The 18,807-nt window shown below is 40.6% G+C and overlaps 2 protein-coding genes across 6 annotated transcripts; one reads left to right on the top strand and one right to left on the bottom strand.

Moving 5' to 3' along the window:
- Positions 1-585: 585 nt before the first annotated feature.
- On the top strand, positions 586-6,485 carry LOC112320326 (olfactory receptor 9Q2). Of its 4 annotated transcripts, none has more exons than XR_006653629.2 (3): positions 586-903; positions 1,910-3,259; positions 6,184-6,204. XR_006653629.2 is itself a non-coding variant. In XM_045185653.2 (3 exons), exons 2-3 carry the CDS (start codon positions 2,067-2,069, stop codon positions 6,292-6,294), a joined length of 867 nt encoding a protein of 288 aa, XP_045041588.2. In that variant the 5' UTR covers positions 586-903; positions 2,056-2,066; the 3' UTR covers positions 6,295-6,485. The 4 variants fall into 4 exon arrangements, 3 of the variants coding, with proteins under 3 accessions (XP_045041588.2, XP_024433561.3, XP_045041587.2); XM_045185653.2 differs by having other exon boundaries at positions 2,056-2,822; positions 6,184-6,485; XM_024577793.3 differs by having other exon boundaries at positions 1,910-2,822; positions 6,184-6,485.
- Positions 6,486-13,384: 6,899 nt separating this feature from the next.
- On the bottom strand, positions 13,385-18,152 carry LOC112320323 (olfactory receptor 1S1). 2 transcript variants are annotated; one of them, XM_045185655.2, is made up of 2 exons: positions 18,077-18,152; positions 13,385-16,881 (listed from the first exon to the last, which is right to left on the bottom strand). In XM_045185655.2, exon 2 carries the CDS (start codon positions 16,693-16,695, stop codon positions 15,757-15,759), a length of 939 nt encoding a protein of 312 aa, XP_045041590.2. In that variant the 5' UTR covers positions 16,696-16,881; positions 18,077-18,152; the 3' UTR covers positions 13,385-15,756. The 2 variants fall into 2 exon arrangements, with proteins under 2 accessions (XP_045041590.2, XP_045041591.2); XM_045185656.2 differs by having other exon boundaries at positions 13,385-16,707; positions 18,077-18,131.
- Between the last annotated feature and the right edge of the window lie 655 nt (positions 18,153-18,807).

Raw genomic sequence — 18,807 nt, 5'->3', positions numbered from 1 at the left:
CAACTCTCCATTAACAGTTTGCTCAGTTTGCCTAATAGAAGTCTGTTCATGACTTGCTCACACCTGCCTTTCTATCATTTCATCTCCCAGCTGCTGCACTTGCACCATTATGTTTCTGCCAAATGGTCAATTTGCAAAGTCACAGTGTATGTTGGTGATGAGGAGCAAATGTTTATGCTAAAAAACAAAACAAAACAAAACCAAAAACAGCCTCCTTTTGAAATCGGACCATGGCAGGAAGGGTGCCAGTGTGCAAAATCCTTACAAAATTCCCAAGTGAGATATAGGAAACCTTCAAAAATTTATTTATTTATTTATTTATTGGTATAAGACAGGGATGAGGCAAGAACAGAAACCAGCCCCATCATATCCTGCTGAGCAAGGGCAGGACATGGGATGGAACTTTGGGAGTTTGAAATGAAATAAATCTTCAACAATATTGGATGCCTTGTTAGGAAGTCACATGAAGATAAATTGCCTGTCCTTGGAGACTCCCCTCAGGAACCAATTAGTGCATGATGTCGGTGCAGTTATTACAAAAGCACCACTAGCAAGGTCTAGTGCTGGATCAGAAGCTCAGTGAAAGAAGCAAGTCCTCAAGTCCTACTATTCTGGGCCAGGTCTGAAAAAAATCCCAGGGAACCCTAGTGCCAGGGATGTATTATTTTGGTAAGGGTGAAAGGAAAGTGAGAAACTCCATGAAGAGAGAATAGGACATAAATGTTCTGGGAGTGACTCCATCTCAACTAGATAAAGCAATTGAAGTCCAGAGAAGAAAAGTGACTTGCCCAGACTCACATATCTGCTGGGGGTGAACTAGAACCCAGGTATCCTCTGGATCAGCAGGCTACCAGCAGAGGAAACACTAAACAAAGGAGGAAGGCACTCGCAAGGAGAATTCAGGTGAGGACAGTTCATGCCCAGCTCATGGCTTTCAGAATTTCTTTTCTTTGTTATCCCTAAAGAGTTAGCTCAGTATTGACCCGATTGCTGTTGTATCAGGTAATCAAACATGATCAAAGCGGCCCTTTACAGCCCGTTCTAGAACTCTATTTAGGACCCTGAGATCCAGGAACTCAGATTCCTCCCACAACACTTAGACAACACCAGAGTTTTCTCCGTTTTCAAAACTGGATGTCGTGTGTCATCAAACTACTGCTTTTATTAAGACTGTGAGAACAACCAGACAATGGTTATGGAGCTTTGCTAGGTGCTAAAACGAGCTAATGTTTGCTCTTTTGATTCGGAGGTTAATGCTAGTACTTTCAGAAAACAAAACAAAACAAAACAAAACAGCAAAAAACCCTTGATTAGCCAGCAAGCTCTAATTAAGATAATAGCTGTTGTTAAACACTTATGTTGCTACACTGAAAATAGAAATATTCCCCAAAGCAGAGCCCATTGCTGATTGCTAATGGATTATTTGCTCACGCTCTTTTGTTCATAGAATATCAATTTTCCTTCCTTAAAATGTTCATTTAAAATTTTAAATAGCCACCATATCCATGTGGAGTGCCTTTAGCTTTCCAAAGCATTTTCTCATCTGTTTTAATCTATGCATTAACCTTATCTCATAAAACAGGGCAGATGTTATGATTCCCTTTTGGCAGAAGAGGAAATTGAGGTTCGGAGAGGTTAAGTGCCTTGTACAAGATCAAACATTTAATTGGGGACAACGTTGCAAATGCAAGGGCTGACTTGTAAGGTAGATAATCACTGGCTCTCCATTCTTAGTGTAATAGAAGCATTCATCTCTTTTTATCTCATATTAGAGTGAGCTCTGTATTTATCTACTGCCACAGTAGACTGCAGTTTGTTGAAGTCAAGTGCCTACGTGTCAGACACCCAATTTAAACCTTTATTACTTGAAAATGACTTGAACTTTCCCCCCATCTGGTTCTTGTCTTAGTCCTCCCAAGCACACTGCTGAATGGATGGCTGGGCGGAACCACACCCTCGTGACAGAGTTCCTCCTTACTGCATTCACTGAACATCCCGAGTGGGGGCTGCCTCTCTTCCTGGTATTTTTGAGTTTCTATCTTGTCACTCTGCTAGGGAATGCGGGAATGGTCGTCCTGATCCACAAAGATCGTCGGCTCCACACCCCCATGTACTTCTTCCTGGGTCACCTCTCCTTCGTGGACATGTGCTACTCCTCTGCCATCGTGCCTCAGTTGCTGGCTGTGCTGCTGGACCACGGCACAGCTATCTCGCAGGCTCGCTGTGCAGTTCAGTTCTTCCTCTTCACTTTCTTTGCGTCCATTGACTGCTACCTCCTGGCAATCATGGCCTATGACCGCTACGTGGCCGTGTGCCAACCCCTGCTTTATGTCACCATCATGACACAGAAGGCCCGCTGGGGCCTTGTAGCCGGGGCTTATGGTGCTGGTTTTGCCAGTGCCTTTGTGCGAACGGTCACAGCTTTCACGCTCACCTTTTGTGGAAACAATGAAATTGACTTTATTTTCTGTGACCTCCCTCCTCTGTTAAAACTCACTTGTGGGGAGAGCTTCACTCAGGAGGTGGTCATTATTGTGTTTGCCATTTTTGTCATGCCTGCGTGTATATTGGTGATCTCGGTGTCCTACCTGTTCATCATTGCGGCCATCATGCAGATCCGCTCAGCCGGGGGTCGGGCCAAGACCTTCTCCACCTGTGCCTCCCACCTCACCGCCGTGTCGCTGTTCTTCGGCACCCTCATCTTCATGTACCTGCGGAATAACTCGGGCCAGTCCTCCGGAGAGGACCAAGTGGTGTCTGTGGTCTACACAGTGGTGACCCCAATGCTGAATCCCCTCATCTACAGCCTGAGGAATAAAGAGGTAAAGGCAGCTGTTAGGAGAGCCCTGAGCAGATCAAAGCCCTAGATGGACCCTTGTCAAATATGTCATTCCTTAGTTTCCACATCCTTTGTTTTTCTCAAGTATCACCTACTTGGGAAGACTTTCCCAGACAGCCCTACTTAAAATTGCACTTGGACTCCCCACCTCCACTTTCTGGGTTATTATTCCACGTAATACTTGTCACCATCAGGTGTACTATGTTTTATGTATTTGATATTGTCTAATTCCCACAACTAGAAAGCAAACTACAAATGAGTAAGCATTTTTCATCTGTGGAGTCACTGTTTTATGCCAGTGTCTAGCAAAGCTAGTACATAGAGATTTTCAATATTTGTTGAATGAATGAATGAATCACAGGTTTCAGTGTTTACCTGTAAGTTCCAACTTCTTCAGTCCTCAGTTTTCTTATCTGCCAGGTGGGTTTACCTACTTTATAGTACTATATTTTGGGGGATATAATTCATGAATGGGTAGGCGCATATCTGTCTTATTCATTAGTATCTGTTGAGTAAAATACATTGCCTGGCACACCAAATACTTAATGAGTGGAGCAAAAACATTGGAAAAATCACAAAGCTATCTACAAAAGCAACTATTCTTTTGATCCCAGGGATTTTTCAAATGTCATCATTTATTCTTTCCTTGTTTCCTTATTGTTTCTGTGGTTTTTGAATGATGATGATGATGATGATGGTGATTACACTATATAAACTAAAATTTACTAGGCAGTTATCACCTTGCAGGAATTGTGATGTTTGCTACAGTAATTGTCTCATTTAATTCTCACCACCACCTTAGGAGATTTGTTCGATTATCCCTGTTTCATAGGCAGATGAGGCACCTGAATTTAGAAAGGTTGAGCAGTTTTCCCAAGGCAGCGAGCAAGGAAGGGATAGAGAGAGGCTTCCACCCACCCAGAACCTGAACACTTAACAGCCATACACACAGTCCCCTGCTATGATCTGCTGCCCACTCTATATAGTCACTCGATCTGAAATTCATTGTTATTGTACTTCTCTTATTCTTTTACCTGATAAAGAAAAGGTAATAGTTCAACCTTTTTAAAAATTAGTTTATTTTTCAATTACAGCTAACATACACTATTATATCAGTACAGGTATACAGCACAGTGACTGGACATTTATACACCTTATGTATGGTGTGATCACCCCAGTAAGTCTAGTACCTGCCTGATGTCACACAGAGTCATTACACTATTATCGACCTTATTCCCTATGCCGTATTGGTAAAAGTGCAATCTTTGTGGGTATGAGGCCATCGTCAACAGTCACTTTATAGCCTCCATGTGCTAGATTGTGTAATGTGACAGCATGCGTCAGTGTGTGCATGTGTGTGCATGTAGTTGTATGTGAGGAGATGATGTGTGGAGATTAAATAAATGGCAGTTTCTGTGATGTGGATCCCGGCCAGTGGGGTCCGCGTGCTGTGGCAGTGATGGACAAATTCACACGGACTACAGAAATCCTGTGTAAAAAAAGGGATGGCATGGCCACTCTCTAAGTGAGAGGGGGCATGAGGGCCAGAGAGAGCCCCCAGAGAAAGCCCGACCCCTGCCTGGACAGGCTTTTATTGATTTTCTGGGCACATTACATCAAGCATGGTCTTCATTTACTATGCACAGGTTCACTGTAGGTGATTACCTTTTACAGACAGCAAAGGACAGAATGCTGCTAATTACTTCAAAGAGAAGGATGTTACAGATCAAGGGCAAAAGTGGTTGAACTGGTTACACTCCATACTTAGGAGGTTTAGCATGGACTTTAGGAAGTTAAAGATACTCAGTAAACATTTGCTGCCTCAATCCAGGGTGAGGGAGTTTTAGCAAAAGCAAATCTCATAGCAGCCTAGGTACAATGCAGGCCTGATTCCCCACGGGAGAACCTGTCCGTGGGCGTGGGTCCTGCCTGCCAGACCTCCCTCCCCACTGGCTTTTCTGAGTGGGAGCTGGGCTACATTTCCCATGCGTGGAACAGTTCCCTATATTTCTGGACTCTAGGGACTTCATTTTTAAGGACATATGACAAAAATTTTAGGCAAATGTTGGGTAAGCTTGCCTAGGAAAAGATACAGGGAGAAAGCTGCACTGGTGGCCAAAGAGACTTGGGTTCACACATCAGCTTTTGTTCTTGTTTTCACACAAGTCATTTAAAAAGTGCAGACTTGGGGGGTGGGGTGGGACAATTAATATTAAAGAGTGCATCTTGGGGCCATTTTACAAATAGCATCTGCCATGCAAATGTTCCCCTAGTACAACATCAACTTCTGTAGCCAGTGATAAGGGCATTTATGTTGGAGAAAGAGCTCAGAATTTGGCACCAAATTGTGCAGTCTGTTGCTTAGCTGTATGGCTTCAAATTGGTTAGAGTGTTTCAGCCCGCTTTCTCAACTGTGAAATACAATGTATAGAGCATTTATTCTGGGCCAGGTTTTATATGGATCTCATTTATTCTCACAACAACTTGGTGTTCGTGGAGACTAGGAAGGTGCTGGGAGAAATTCTACAAACATTAATTAGTGTTATTATGGCAATTGTCCCAGGATCCACAGCTCAATGAGCACTGATGAACAGAGGAGCCCATAGCTGATCAATGACCTAATCACTTCAGAACTGTCTGGAATTATCTCTCCAGGGCTGAGATTAGCTTTGGATCTAGAAAATTCCATAAGTGGAGAGTTCACTAAAATGTTTTTAACTTAACTCTTAAACTAATGCACATGTAAATGAACACTTAAAAAAATGCTAAGCACTATGCTACAAGATTTACATGAATCATTTATTTTAGTTCTCCTAACTACTTTAATGGAAAGTAATTATTATTAACCTCATTTGGCAAAAGGAAGAAATAAGACCCAAAGAAGTTATGTAACTTGCCAAGGTTATTCATCAAGAAAATGGCGGTCCAGGGAGGATCTGATCTCAAATGCCTCTAACTCCTAAGTATGTATTCCTTTTTTGTAATTAAAAAATTAAAGAAAATTCAATTGTAGTTAGCATACAATATTATATTAGTTTCAGGTTTACAACAGAGTCATATATACCTTATATTTATAACCCTTGTATTTATATTATACATTTATATAACTTAGGAAGTAATCGGCCCATAATCTAGTAAAAGTATGTAGTCTTACATGGTATCTGCCTTCTGCATGTCCCCCTCTCTCTCCTAGCTCCCAGCCCTTAGTTGCAATGTGCTTTGGAAATATCTGGATTTTAGTTGAATTTTGGTCTCAATATTTGGTAGGTCTGGGCTGGGATGGTGCATTTTATGGACTGGGATAAATGCGAAGTTGGAGGAACTTACCTTTGCCCTCCTTCTAGGTCAGTGAGGAGGATGTGAGGGAATTTGCAGCTTCCTCAGCAAGAGCAGGATTGGACCTTCTGAAGCCCTTCGGGAGCATCTATCCCTCAAGTCAAAGCTCCCTCCAATAAACAGTTCATCTGTATGGTACCTCTAAGCAGTCACCAGTCTTGCCTTCATGTCTCCTTTTTAATTTTCAGTGATTACCTAGGAATTCAAGATTCCTTTCCAAACATTGTTATTTCTTACCATTAAAAATGTATGTAACATTATTTTGTTCTATCTCTCATCTATCATCTACAATATATCTATCATGAAATTATTCAAAGGATGTGCCTGAAATCTCTTCTGATGCGCTATGACTTTCTAAAAACAGATTTACGGAGGGGTAATTGACATGCAATAAACCGCACACATTTAAACTGTGCAATTTGATGTTTTAACATAAGCACACACCCATGAAACCATCACCACAATGAAGATAATGAACATTCCACTTCCAAAAGTTTCCTTTTATCCTATTGTTCTTTTTCCCACAAGCCCCTTCCACCACCCTCCCCTTCATACCCCCAGGCAACCACTAATCTGCTTTTTTTACTATTAGTTAGTTAGAATTTCTTAGGATTTCATATCAATTTTTACATAAAAAGAATCATGTCTGACCTTATTCACTTAGCATAATTATTTTGAGATTCATTAATGTATTTGCAGTTATCAATAGTTCATTTCTTATTGCTGGGTACTCTTTCATTACATAGATATACCATTGTGTGTTTATTCATTCACCTGTCAGTGGGAATTTGGGTCGTTTGGGGCCGTTTTAAATAAAGCTTCTATGGCTGTTCATGAAAAGTCTTTGTACGAATGTATAGTTTCATTTCTCTTAGGTAACTTTCTAGGGGTAGAACGGTTGAATCATATGGTAGATATATGATTAACCTGAAAAAAAAACCCAAACTGTTTTGCAAAGTGATTGTATCACTTAATAGCTCCACCAACAATGCATGAACATTCCAGATCTTTCACATTCTCGTCAACACTTGTTATGGCCAGCCTTCGTAATGTTAGCATTCTAATAGGTATGCAGTGCTACATCCTTGTGGTTTTACTCTGTATTTCTCTGATGCAAGATAATGTTGATGTTTAATCTTTTAATGTGCTCAATTGCTGCTAGTAAATCTTTGCTAAACTGTTTTCAAATATTTTGCCCATTTTTAAGTTGAATTTTTGTTTTCTTATGCTTGATATTTGAGAGCTCTTTATGTTTCTGAATATAAGTCCTTTATCAGATATGTGATTTGAAAACATTTTTTCCTGGTTTTTGCATTGTCTTCTGTTACTCTTAGCAGTTCTTTCAAAGAACAAATATTTTAATTTTGATGAGGTCTCATTTATCAATTTTGCCATTTATAACCTGTGCTTTTGGTATCATATTTAAGAAATCTTTGCTCATCCCCATGTTCATAAAGATTTTCTGTTTTCATCTAGAAGTTTATAGTTTTAAGGTTTACATTTATGTTTAGAATCCATTTTGAGTTGAGTTTTACACATGGAACAAACTATGGGTCAAAGTAAATATTTTTGCGGATGTCCAATTGTTCCAGCGCTATTTGTTTTCCACTGAGTTGCCTTTGCACTGAGTTGCCTTTGTTGAAAATCAATTGTCCATATATGTGTGAGCCTATTTCTGGACCCAGTTTTCCCCAGTGATCTATTTGTTTTTATGCCAATACCACACTGTCTCAAATACTAAAAACTCAAGAGATCAGGTAGTGCTAGTACTTAAACTTCATCCATTTTCATAGTCATTTTAATTGTTGTAGGCCTTCTGAGTTTTATATGACTTTGAAAATCCATTTGTCAATTTCTACAAAAATATTTATTGTATGCAATTTTGATTAGGGTTGCATTGAATTTTATTGATCAGTTTGGGAAGGACTGACATATTGACTTTTCTGATCCATGACCTTGGTGTGTCTTTTTAAAAAAATTTTGTCTTTCTTTTTATTTACGTCCTCTTTAATTTCTCTCATCATTGTTTTGTATTTTTCAGTGTATAGCCTTTTCAAATCTTTCGTCAGATATATTCCTAAGTATTCCATTATTTTTTAAAATTTATTGTTGTTCAGTTACAGTTGTCCTGCTTTTTTCCCCATTGCTCACCCCTACCCTATCCCCCCCAACTCCCACAGTCAATCCCCCCCAATTGTCCATGCCCATGAGTCCTCTGTTCGTGTTCCTTTGCTTGCCACTTCCCTTTCTTTCCCCTGTTATCTCCTTCCCCCTCCCTTCTGGCCACTGTCAGTTTGTTCTTTATTTCTAAGTCTCTGATTATATTTTGCTCACTTGTTTGTTTTGTTGATTAGGTTCCACTTATAGGTGAGATTTTATCTTTCACCACCTGGCTTATTTCACTTAGCATAATGCTCTCCAGTTCCATCCATGCTGTCGAGAGGGGTAGGAGTTCTTTCTGCTGTGTAGTATTTCATCATGTGAGTGTACCATAGTTTTTTGATCCACTCATTTACTGATGGGCACTTAGTCTGTTTCCAGCACTTGGGTATTATAAATAATGCTGCTTTGAACATTGGGGTGCACAGGTTCTTTTGAATTGGTGATTCAGGATTCTTGTTTGTTTGTTTGTTTAACAAATGCCTTTATTTTAAATATATTTTTAAATATATTTTATTGATTATGCTATTACAGTTGTCCCATTTTCCTCCCTTCACTCCACTCCATCCTGCACACTCCCTCCCTCCCACATTCCCCTCCTATAGTTCATGTCCATGGGTCATACTTGTAAGTTCTTTGGCTTCTACATTTCCTATACTATTCTTACCCTCCCCCTGTCTATTTTCCACCTACCATTTATGTTACTTATTCTCTGTACCTTTCCCCCCTCTCTCCCCCTCCCACTCCCCTGTTGATGACCCTCCATGTGATCTCCATTTCTGTGGTTCTCTTCCCGTTCTAGTTGTTTGCTTAGTTTGCTTTTGTTTTTGTTTTAGGTGTGATTGTTAATAACTGTGAGTTTGCTGTCATTTTTACTATTCATATTTTTTATCTTCTTTTTATTAGATAAATCCTTTTAATATTTTATATAATAAGGGCTTGATAATGATGAACTCCTTTAACTTGACCTTATCTGAGAAGCACTTTATCTTCCCTTCCATTCTAAATGATAGCTTTGATGGATACAGTAATCTTGGATGTAGGTCCTTGCCTTTCATGACTTGGGATACTTCTTGCCAGCCCCTTCTTGCCTGTAAGGTCTCTTTGGAGAAATCAGCTGACAGTCTTATGGGAACTCCTTTGCAGGCAACTGTCTCCTTTTCTCTTGCTGCTTTTAAGATTCTCTCCTTATCTTTAATCTTGGGTAATGAATTATGATGTGCCTTGGTGTGTTCCTCCTTGGGTCCAACTTCTTTGGGACTCTCTGAGCTTCCTGGACTTCCCGGAAGTCTATTTCCTTTGCCAGATTAGGAAAGTTCTCCTTCATTATTTGCTCAAATAAGTTTTCAATTTTTTGCTCTTCCTCTTCTCCTTCTGGTACTCCTATGATTAGGATGTTGGAACATTTAAAGATGTCCTGGAGGTTCCTAAGCCTCTCCTCATTTTTTTGAATTCTTGTTTCTTCATTCTTTTCTGGTTGGATGTTTCTTTCTTCCTTCTGGTCCACACTGTTGCTTTGAGTTCCAGTTTCCTTCCTATCACTATTGGTTCCCTGTACATTTTCCTTTGTTTCTCTTAGCATAGCCTTCATTTTTTCATCTAATTTGGGACCAAATTCAACCAATTCTGTGAACTTCCTGATTACCAGTTTTTTGAACTGTGCATCTGATGGGTTGGCTATCTTTTCATCACTTAGTTGTATTTTTTCTGGAGCTTTGATCTGCTCTTTCATGTGGGCCATTTTTTTTTTTTTTTTTTTTTGGCCTCGGCACACCTGTTAAGTAAAGGGGTGGAGCCTTAGGTGTTCACCAGGGCGAGGTAATGCTTGCTGGTGGGCTGTGACGCTGTATGTGGGGGAGGGGTCTGAGAGAGACCAATGGCGCTTGCTCCACTCTCTGCCAGTTTTCAGTCACTCCCTCCACTACCCACAATCAAATTGGGCCCCTCTGGTGCTGCTTCCTGAGTGGGTGGGTTTGTGTACGTTCTAGGCCCCTGCACGTCTCTCCAACGAACTCTCTGGTGAGGCTGGGAGTCTCTCCCACTTCCGCCTCAACCCCCACAGGTGTTTTCAATCAGTGGTTTGAGGCTTTATTTCCGCGCGCTGGAGCCCTGGGTTTCGCGGTCTGTCACTGGGTCTACCAGCTGCTGCCTCACTGCCAGCCGCAGCTTTGCTCACCCCTATCCACAATCCACCACCTCACTGGGTCCACCAGCCTCTGCCTTGCTGTGAGTCCTCCCCGACCGGCTGCCCGTCTCCACCCCTCCTACCGGTCTGGGTGAGTGTTTCTTCTTTATCTCCTTGGTTGTTGGAGTTCCATACGGTTTGATTTTCTGTCAGTTCTGGTTGTTTTTTGTTTTTAAATTGTTGTTGTCCTTCTTTTGGTTGTGCAAGGAGGCGCAGTGTGTCTACCTATGCCTCCATCTTGGCTGGAAGTGAACAAATACTTGAGTGAAGTACTTCCAAGACACAAGGCTGGCACCAACAATGGGAAGGGCTTCTCTGTCCTGATTCAGGATTCTTAGGGTATAGTCCTAGCAGTGGGATCGCTGGATCATAGTCCATTATTTTTGATGCTATTGTAATGGTATTGATTTTGAAATTTTCATCTTCAATTGTCCCTTGCTCATGCATAGAAATGCAATTACTTTTTAAAATATTGATCTTGATAAGTTCACTTATTAATTCTAGTAATGTTAAGGGAGTTCTTTTTGACATCTAGTTTGTTGAAGAGTTTTTTTTAAAGTCAGAAATGGGTTTTAGATTTTGTCAAAAGATTTACCTGCATCCACTAGGATGGTCATACAGCTTTCTTCTTTCTCTGTGAACATGGTGAATTACATTGATTGCTTTTGGAATGTTAAACCGTTTTTGTATTTCCAGGATAAACTACCTTGGTCACAGTGTAGCATTCTTTTTATTATCAAAGGAAATAGAAGATGATGTTCCTGAGAATTCTTGGTTGGTTAAGAAAGTCACAGAGGGTGTTGCCTAATTCCATATGCCAGTTTAAAAGGGGTTTATCATTCAGAGTCCTCTAAATTTCTCTATTACAAGGAGAACAGAGAGAGGGGTAGTAAAAGGAAGATGGAGACAAAGAAGAAATTTGAGATATCTTAATCTTCTAAGAAATATGTTTCACTTAGAATTCAACCCTGAGGATGCAGGACTGTCAGAGAGATCACCAGGGCAGTAGCTGCCAGGGTTGAAGAGGGCAAACTAGAACATCTGATACCAGGAGTGATAGTTTGGCTTCTATGGTATTTGAAAGAGTTGACCCCTCCTTTTTTCTTGGAACACTTCACTTTCTTCCTCCATCTTCCTGACACTAATTTACTCTGCTTCCCTACCTCCCCCATCACTGCTTCTAACACTTCTTTGCTGGGTCCTTATTTTTAAATGTTAGAGTTACCCAGGGCTTAGTCATAGGTGTTTCCCTATGTAATCATCCCCTAGGTTAATTTTATCCAGTCCTGTGGATTTAAACATTTACTTAAAATATTTAACTAAAAGTAATTTGCCCTGACCTATGATCAATTGAGCCAGTCTGGGTCCCTAGCTACCTTCATGATTTTCTTCTCCTCTCTTCCCTTCAACCTGTTCCCACATCAGGATTTTTATTCCTGCTCTTCCCTTTTCTTGGAATGTGTTTCCTCTGATCTTCTCATAGCTCACTTCCTTATTTTAGTTAGTTCTCAGTCAAATACCTGAGAGGCCTTCCCTAACTCCTTAACCTCGCTATTGAAAATGGCTATTCCACCCTATGTTATCATCTATCTTCTGACCCTACTTGACTTTTTTATATCTTAGCCTTCTTGCTGCCTCATATTTATGGCCATTGTTTATTTATGTGTTGACATATTCATTGTCTGGGCTATGCATTATGATATAAGAACCAAGAAAACCATGGGGGTGTCTTATTTCATTGCAACTCTCAGTAGGTACTCAAAAAATATCTGTTTAGTGAATAAATAAATGAATATTTTGCTTACACTTTATACATTAGGTTTAGCAGGTAAATTCTACCCAATGCATGGATTTTTTGATTTTTTTTCTAGGCATTTCTTTTGCATTTGTGTTACTTACACTAAGATAACAGGGTTTTCTATTCATTTACTCACAAAACCACAAGTTGGCTTTTCTCAGGTATGGTTAACACAAAAGAACAAAGGTAGCATAAAAGTTAGTTGACTGTGCTTTGCATAAAATCTCTATGTTTTCTAAATCTAATGATGTTAAATACTGTCTTTGCTTATCCAGTCTTAAAAATCACTTAATTATATTTATGTCAGTTTCTCTCTTTAGTTTGTAAGCACATTGAGGGTGTGGACTGTGAACTATGCACCACTTTAGTGCCAGGGCCAAACTCAGGGCCTGGTAAAGTGAAGGTTTACAATCGATGTTTGCTGAAAATGATAAATAGGAGAAGGTTTCGGGGAAATACAAGCATTCAGGTATAAATTTATGCTTCTCTGTGAAAACTTACCAAGGTTTTCATAATTTTGTGATTCTGTATTTCCTTAATCAGTTGTCTTTTGTGTCCCACAGTGAATCCTAATTTGCTTGGCCAGGCAAATGCCCCACTTGCACACCTCTCTATTCGTAGCCCAATCAACCTCCCCATTACTCACTGCAGGTGGAACTATACCTTAGAATGGATACAGCCTTCTTGGAACCTCCAAGTTGGAGGTAACAGAGGGTGAGGACAGGCCCACAGGGATGGCATCCAATTAAACCAAATGACTTGTGTCTAACCCTGATGGTTTTTGTTATATCAAATATAGGCTAGATGAAACCAGAATGATGCAAACCCACTTCTGGGGTACTTTGTCAAAGGAGTCACCCAAACCTTCCAGGTTCAAGGGGAGGAACAGAGACTCCACCTTATAATGGGGAAATGATCAAGTTCTTCAGGAGCATGGGGGGGTGGAAAATGTTGTTGTGACCATTTTTGGACAATACAATCTGCCACAACCACTGCTAATATTTTGTTGACTCTCCTCCTTGGCCTCAATTTCTGCATATTCTGTTTTACATAAATGGGTTTTCATGGTACCTGCTGTTATAGAACATTCTTTGTTTATTTAGACAAATTGTCACATTACAGAAAAAGAAACTGAGGTTAGTAACATGGCTTATCATGCAGTGAGTTAGCAGCAGAGTTGGACCCAATGCCAAGTCTCTTGATTACAAATCTAGGACTCCCTACTATTCCATGTGGGATATGAAAGCAGAGTGCTACGATGTTTCATGTTAGAGTTGTGGGTAGAGTAAGATAGATTTTGAGGCAGTTGAGGAAGGCAGGACAGTTAAGAGACCAGGTGGTAGCCCATAGAAAAGCAGGTGGTTTTACATTTGTAAAGAAAACACACATGAAAAATAAAAGTTTAAAGATGCTATAGAGAAAGGCAGGGGGCTGGTTATATAGTTTATATATTTTCTCTTAAAGAGGTTGGTTGTTTATAAGTTTAGAGAAAAGTAGGAATCAACTTAGACTGGAGACAGACAAACCTATTTTGGAGGGCAGGTAGCTTAGAATTGGAAACCATGGGACAGTTACAAAAAAGGGAACACACTTTTTTTGTTGTTTTTTGAGTGTTTAAGATTTACTAGGCAATATGGTAGGTGGCTAATATCCATGTCCATCTAGCAACAAACAGCTTTGAGATGTTGAAATCATTATTCCCAATTTCCAGATCAAGAAGATGAGTTTCAATGCTTAAATTAAATACTTTTCCTTAGATCACATGAGTGGATCACAACTTGCTGAAAAGTCAGGATTTAGAACCAGACCTTTTCTTTACACTACAGAGCAATGGTTAGAAAAATTAGATTTAAGAAATAGTAAAAATGTGCTCCAGAGGTGGAAATATTTAAAAAGAAGTTTAGGACAGGGAGAAAGAACACCCTCTTCTGAGTAGCTACAGGATATTTTTAAGTGAGTTCTGAAAGATAATCTTCATCAACCAGTTGGCATCTAGATTCACAAATTTCCAAAGCTAGAGTGGAACTCAGAGCTCAAGAGATTCAGTGCTTCTTACCATCAGAATCACCTCAGGAGTGTTTCTAGAATACAAATGCCTAAATTCCTTCATTAGAGTCTGGGTTAGTAGATCCAGGGTGGAGTTTGGAAGGAAAGCAGTCGAAGCTAGTTTGTAGCTGTCTCTCAGCCTCAGGCAGTCTGAAGTTTGACTCTCAATCAAATCCCCCTTGCATCTAATTCAAGAGTTGTGTAGGTGTAGACTCAATCCTTCAAAGAGACAGTCCTGCTGAAACGGCTTGGTGTGCCTTGGATCTGTTTGTTAAAATTGGTTATGGGGGAATCTGTAACTGATCAGTAACTATTTGCTGAGATGAGGCTGAACCAGAAAACGAGTGCTGGTCATATACTCCTGGGGGAGCTACATGATAAGCAAGGCTGAAGTAACCCCAGGTTTGAAGTTTTCTTGAACCAAGGTGGTCCATACCCACTCAGCACTCTCACTTATGACCATGCACATCCCAGGCGTAGAATGAGTAAGATGTCTAGAACACATGCCTGAGAGTCGTGAGACCTCTGCCACCGCTGTATGTGTGGTGTGGCTGCCCTGTATCCTCTGCTAAAGCTTTCTTAATGGTTGATTCTTGGTGTATCTTGTGAATTTAATTGCCAAGCTGAACCCAAGACTGCTGCAGCTGGTTGAGCAGAGAAAGGCACTGCCGTTCTGAGGTTGTGAATTTTGAAAAAGGTACCCCAGGTAATTCTGATGGAAACAATGAGGACCAGTGGCCTCCTTTTATACATGAGAAAATAGACTCAATAAAGTGAGCTGACATGCTTAAAGTCTACTTGGGCACAGAGTCAGGTTTTCCATAAAATACATTTCCCGAAGTGTATTTTGCACAACACTAGACCTATGAACTAATCTGTGATGAATTAGGCCCTATATGATTGAATAAGTTTAGTTCTGAGAAATGCTACATACAGTATTACCCTCCTGGAGATTTATATTATACTGAAGGCTCTCAGAGGTTGTCTAATTAAAATATTTTTTAAATTTAACTCAGAGTTACCCAAAATTGTTTGAACGTGGGATCTTTCACTTTTATAACTATTAAACATCTCACTGAATAGTACCTTAGTGAAACAAACTTTGAGAAAGGCTGACCTAGAGAAATCTAGATTCAATAAAAGAATTACTAATAATTGTTTTCAAAGCTGCAAAAGCTAGACTATAAGTACTATACAAACTTGTTATCATATAAGTTAATGAACAATTTGCACAAAAGTTTTAATAACACACAGTATACTCTTCAGAGGTTGAAATAGGAGGCAGATATCTGAAATCTTATTAAATGCTGAACCATCACAACTATGCCACAAACTTCAGACAAAATCTTCCACCTGGTAATGAAGATAAAAGTAATTCAGATGTCCAAGGCATCAAAGGCAGAAGCTTTTCTTATTGATGAGCTTTTTCAGCGCACTTTTTATGTCCTTGTTCCTCAGACTATAGATGAAGGGGTTCATCATGGGTGTCACGACAGTGAATAGTACTGCACCAATTTTATCTCTGTTGTCAGGGTGAATGGATGAGGGGAAGAAATAAACCCCTACAATGGTCCCATAGAAGAGCAATACAACTGTCAGATGAGAGGCACAGGTGGAGAAGGCTTTCCACTTTCCCTCTGTGGATGAGATTCTCAGGACTGCCCTGACAATGCAGATGTAGGAGAAGAGGATGAGGGTGAAAGGGAAGGTGATGACTGATAAGCCCACGATAAGCAACACAAGCTCATTGATCGTTGTGTCTGAGCAGGATAATTTCAGCAGAGAGGCCAAGTCACAGAAGAAGTGTGAAACAGTGTTGTTGTCACAGAAGCACAACCGAAGGAGCAGAAGAGTGTGTGTCAGGGCAACAATATTACTGAGGACCCACGGAATGACTGTCAGCAAAATGCAGAGCCTAGGTTGCATGATGGTTGTATAGTTCAGAGGGTGGCAGATAGCCACGAACCGATCATAAGCCATGACCCCCAAGAGGAAATTGTCAATGACAACAAACACAATAGAAAAGTACATCTGTGTGACGCAGCTCTCATAAGAGATGGATTGACTCTTGGTCTGAATATTCATCAGCATTTTGGGGACAGAGGTAGAAATGGAGGAAATATCAGCAAAGGATAGATTAACAAGGAAGAGATACATTGGAGTATGAAGGTAAACGTCCAAGCCGATGGCAAGGGTGATGAGGCCATTCCCGACCACAGTGACCAGGTACATACCCAGGAAAAGCACGAAGAGAAGATTCTGCTCCTCAGCATGGTTGGAGAGTCCCAGGAGGAGGAATTCAGAGATGGTGGTTTGGTTTCCTTGATGCATATTTCTGCTGATCTGAAGAAAGGAACACAAGGTCTTCTTATCCCTACAAGGAACCCCAATATGGTACCATTTGGCTGTAGTCTCTGCAGGAAGGTGGGAACTCCCTCTAGGCTGAAGGGCAATGAAGGGTGGAGAAAGATTGCTTAATAAGGAACCAGGTCAGCTGTGCAGAGCTCCAGAAAATGCCTTAGAAAGAAAATACAGAGACATAACAGATACTTTTCAATGAACATGTTTTAAACTCTTATATAACTCTGAATGTGATTTTTACAGTTGTCTCCAAATGTAGTTAAATGCCCCAAATTAAGGACAATATGCTAGGTGTGCTACATATTCTAAAGATGTTAGATACCCTTCTCTGAAGGAATTAGTTAAAAATGAACCATCTGGTCCTAAGACCTTTCCCACCATCCATCCTAATCCTTTAAATCTAAGAAGATAGAATTTTAAAGAGACGTTAAAGTGAAGAGTTTAATGGAAACAATTGAGGGTTAAGAATGCTTATGAGAATATACTGTTGTGTGGGTGCTTTGTTTCACTCAGCTTAAGGGGGGACTCCAGAAGAACTGCTCTTGGAGGATGCGTGCAGGAAGGGGAGACTAGAATTCTACTCTACTCATGGCTAGATGTTAAGTGAACAAAGACAGTTTAGAGGACACATAAAGACCTAAAGACTTGTGTTTGCCACCACGTCTAAATGAGAAGGCTCACAGGATCAGCCCAGTATGCAGGGATAAGGGAAACTGTGGTAGGGCAATCCTTTCTCATCCGTGGCATAGCATCAGTATATGAGTTTCCTTTAGGCTAAGTACGTGCTGCACGAGGTTGTTGGATTCAAGTCATACCATTGGACTCCAACCAAAAAGCAGCCTCTAGTGTAGAGGAGACTGTAGCAATGAAAGGTGATGGAGTGGCTCTCCTTTGAAAGAAGAAATATAAAAGGATGAGGGAAAAAATTCACTGAGCCTTGGATAGTTTGGGCTTGATCAGAATGTGGAACTATGGTCCTGGCTGGTGTGGCTCAGTGGATTGAGCACTGGCCTGCAAACCAAAGGGTCCCAGGTTGGGTTCCCAGTCAGGGCACATGCCTGAGTTGCAAGCCAGGTCCCCAGTATGGGGTGCGCGATAGGCAACCACACATTGATGTTTCTCTCCCTCTCTTTCTCCCTCCCTTCCCCTCTGTCTAAAAGTGAAATAAATAAACTTTTAAAAAAAGAACGTGGAACTATGTATTTTTGACAGACAACCCCTAATCTCACTTTCCTATCCTGCCTCTCCCACCCACCATCAGTGCTGTGCAAATTGTGCTGAGTCCCTGACACACCTGTGTCACTGGTTAAGAGCAGCAATGAAGTAAAAAAAAAAAAAAAAGAAGGCTCACCTTTGAAAGATGGTAGGATCTCAGGAAGTTACTGGAATCTAGACCTGATAGCTTAACTTGTTGATAGAGTAGCAGCGGGGAGAATGAGAGCAGTTCTTTATGTTTTTCAAAACAGGAATGTTCTTTCCCGACAACCAGAGTTAATAGTCATGGTGCTAGGCTCCCCTGGGACAGGAAGTCCTTCTAAGTCCTTTGGGATTGTATCCCTGCAGTGGTTTTCCAAGACAGTTTTCACACCCCAGTCTCAGTGAGGTAAATGGGGAATAGATGGGCAACTCTGCGTGTTTTGTTTATTTGTTCATCTTCTGGTGCCTCTTCCTACTTGTAATTTTCTGTTTGTTACTTAACTGGTTACTTCTCTTCATGGCAAGTGATTCACTTGGTGTGTGTCTTATGTTCCCAGTGAGATGGGAAGCATTTTGAGAATTCCTTCCCTATTTCCCTGTAGTACCTTGTAAAGGGGGAGCACTAACTAAATACCCAAGAATTGAGTTAATTCTTGCCCTAGGAGTAATGACTCCTAAGATAGGCCATCTATAATGGAAAGGGTGGGCTATAGCCTCTGTACCACTTGAATGAATGTCAGCAGTGGAAGGGAATGTAGGGACCCCTTGACTCAGCACTCAGTACTCTTAGTTGCAAACCAAAGAAATAAACTCTGGCTTTTTAATATTGAAAATAAACATATTGAAATGGTATCGAGTGGTTCACAGACACATTGGGAAGGCTGG

The sequence above is a fragment of the Desmodus rotundus genome, chromosome 5, assembly GCF_022682495.2.
Source record: "Desmodus rotundus isolate HL8 chromosome 5, HLdesRot8A.1, whole genome shotgun sequence".
Classification (NCBI taxonomy): Eukaryota; Metazoa; Chordata; class Mammalia; order Chiroptera; family Phyllostomidae; genus Desmodus; species Desmodus rotundus.
This window is presented reverse-complemented; position numbering and strand designations above follow the sequence as displayed.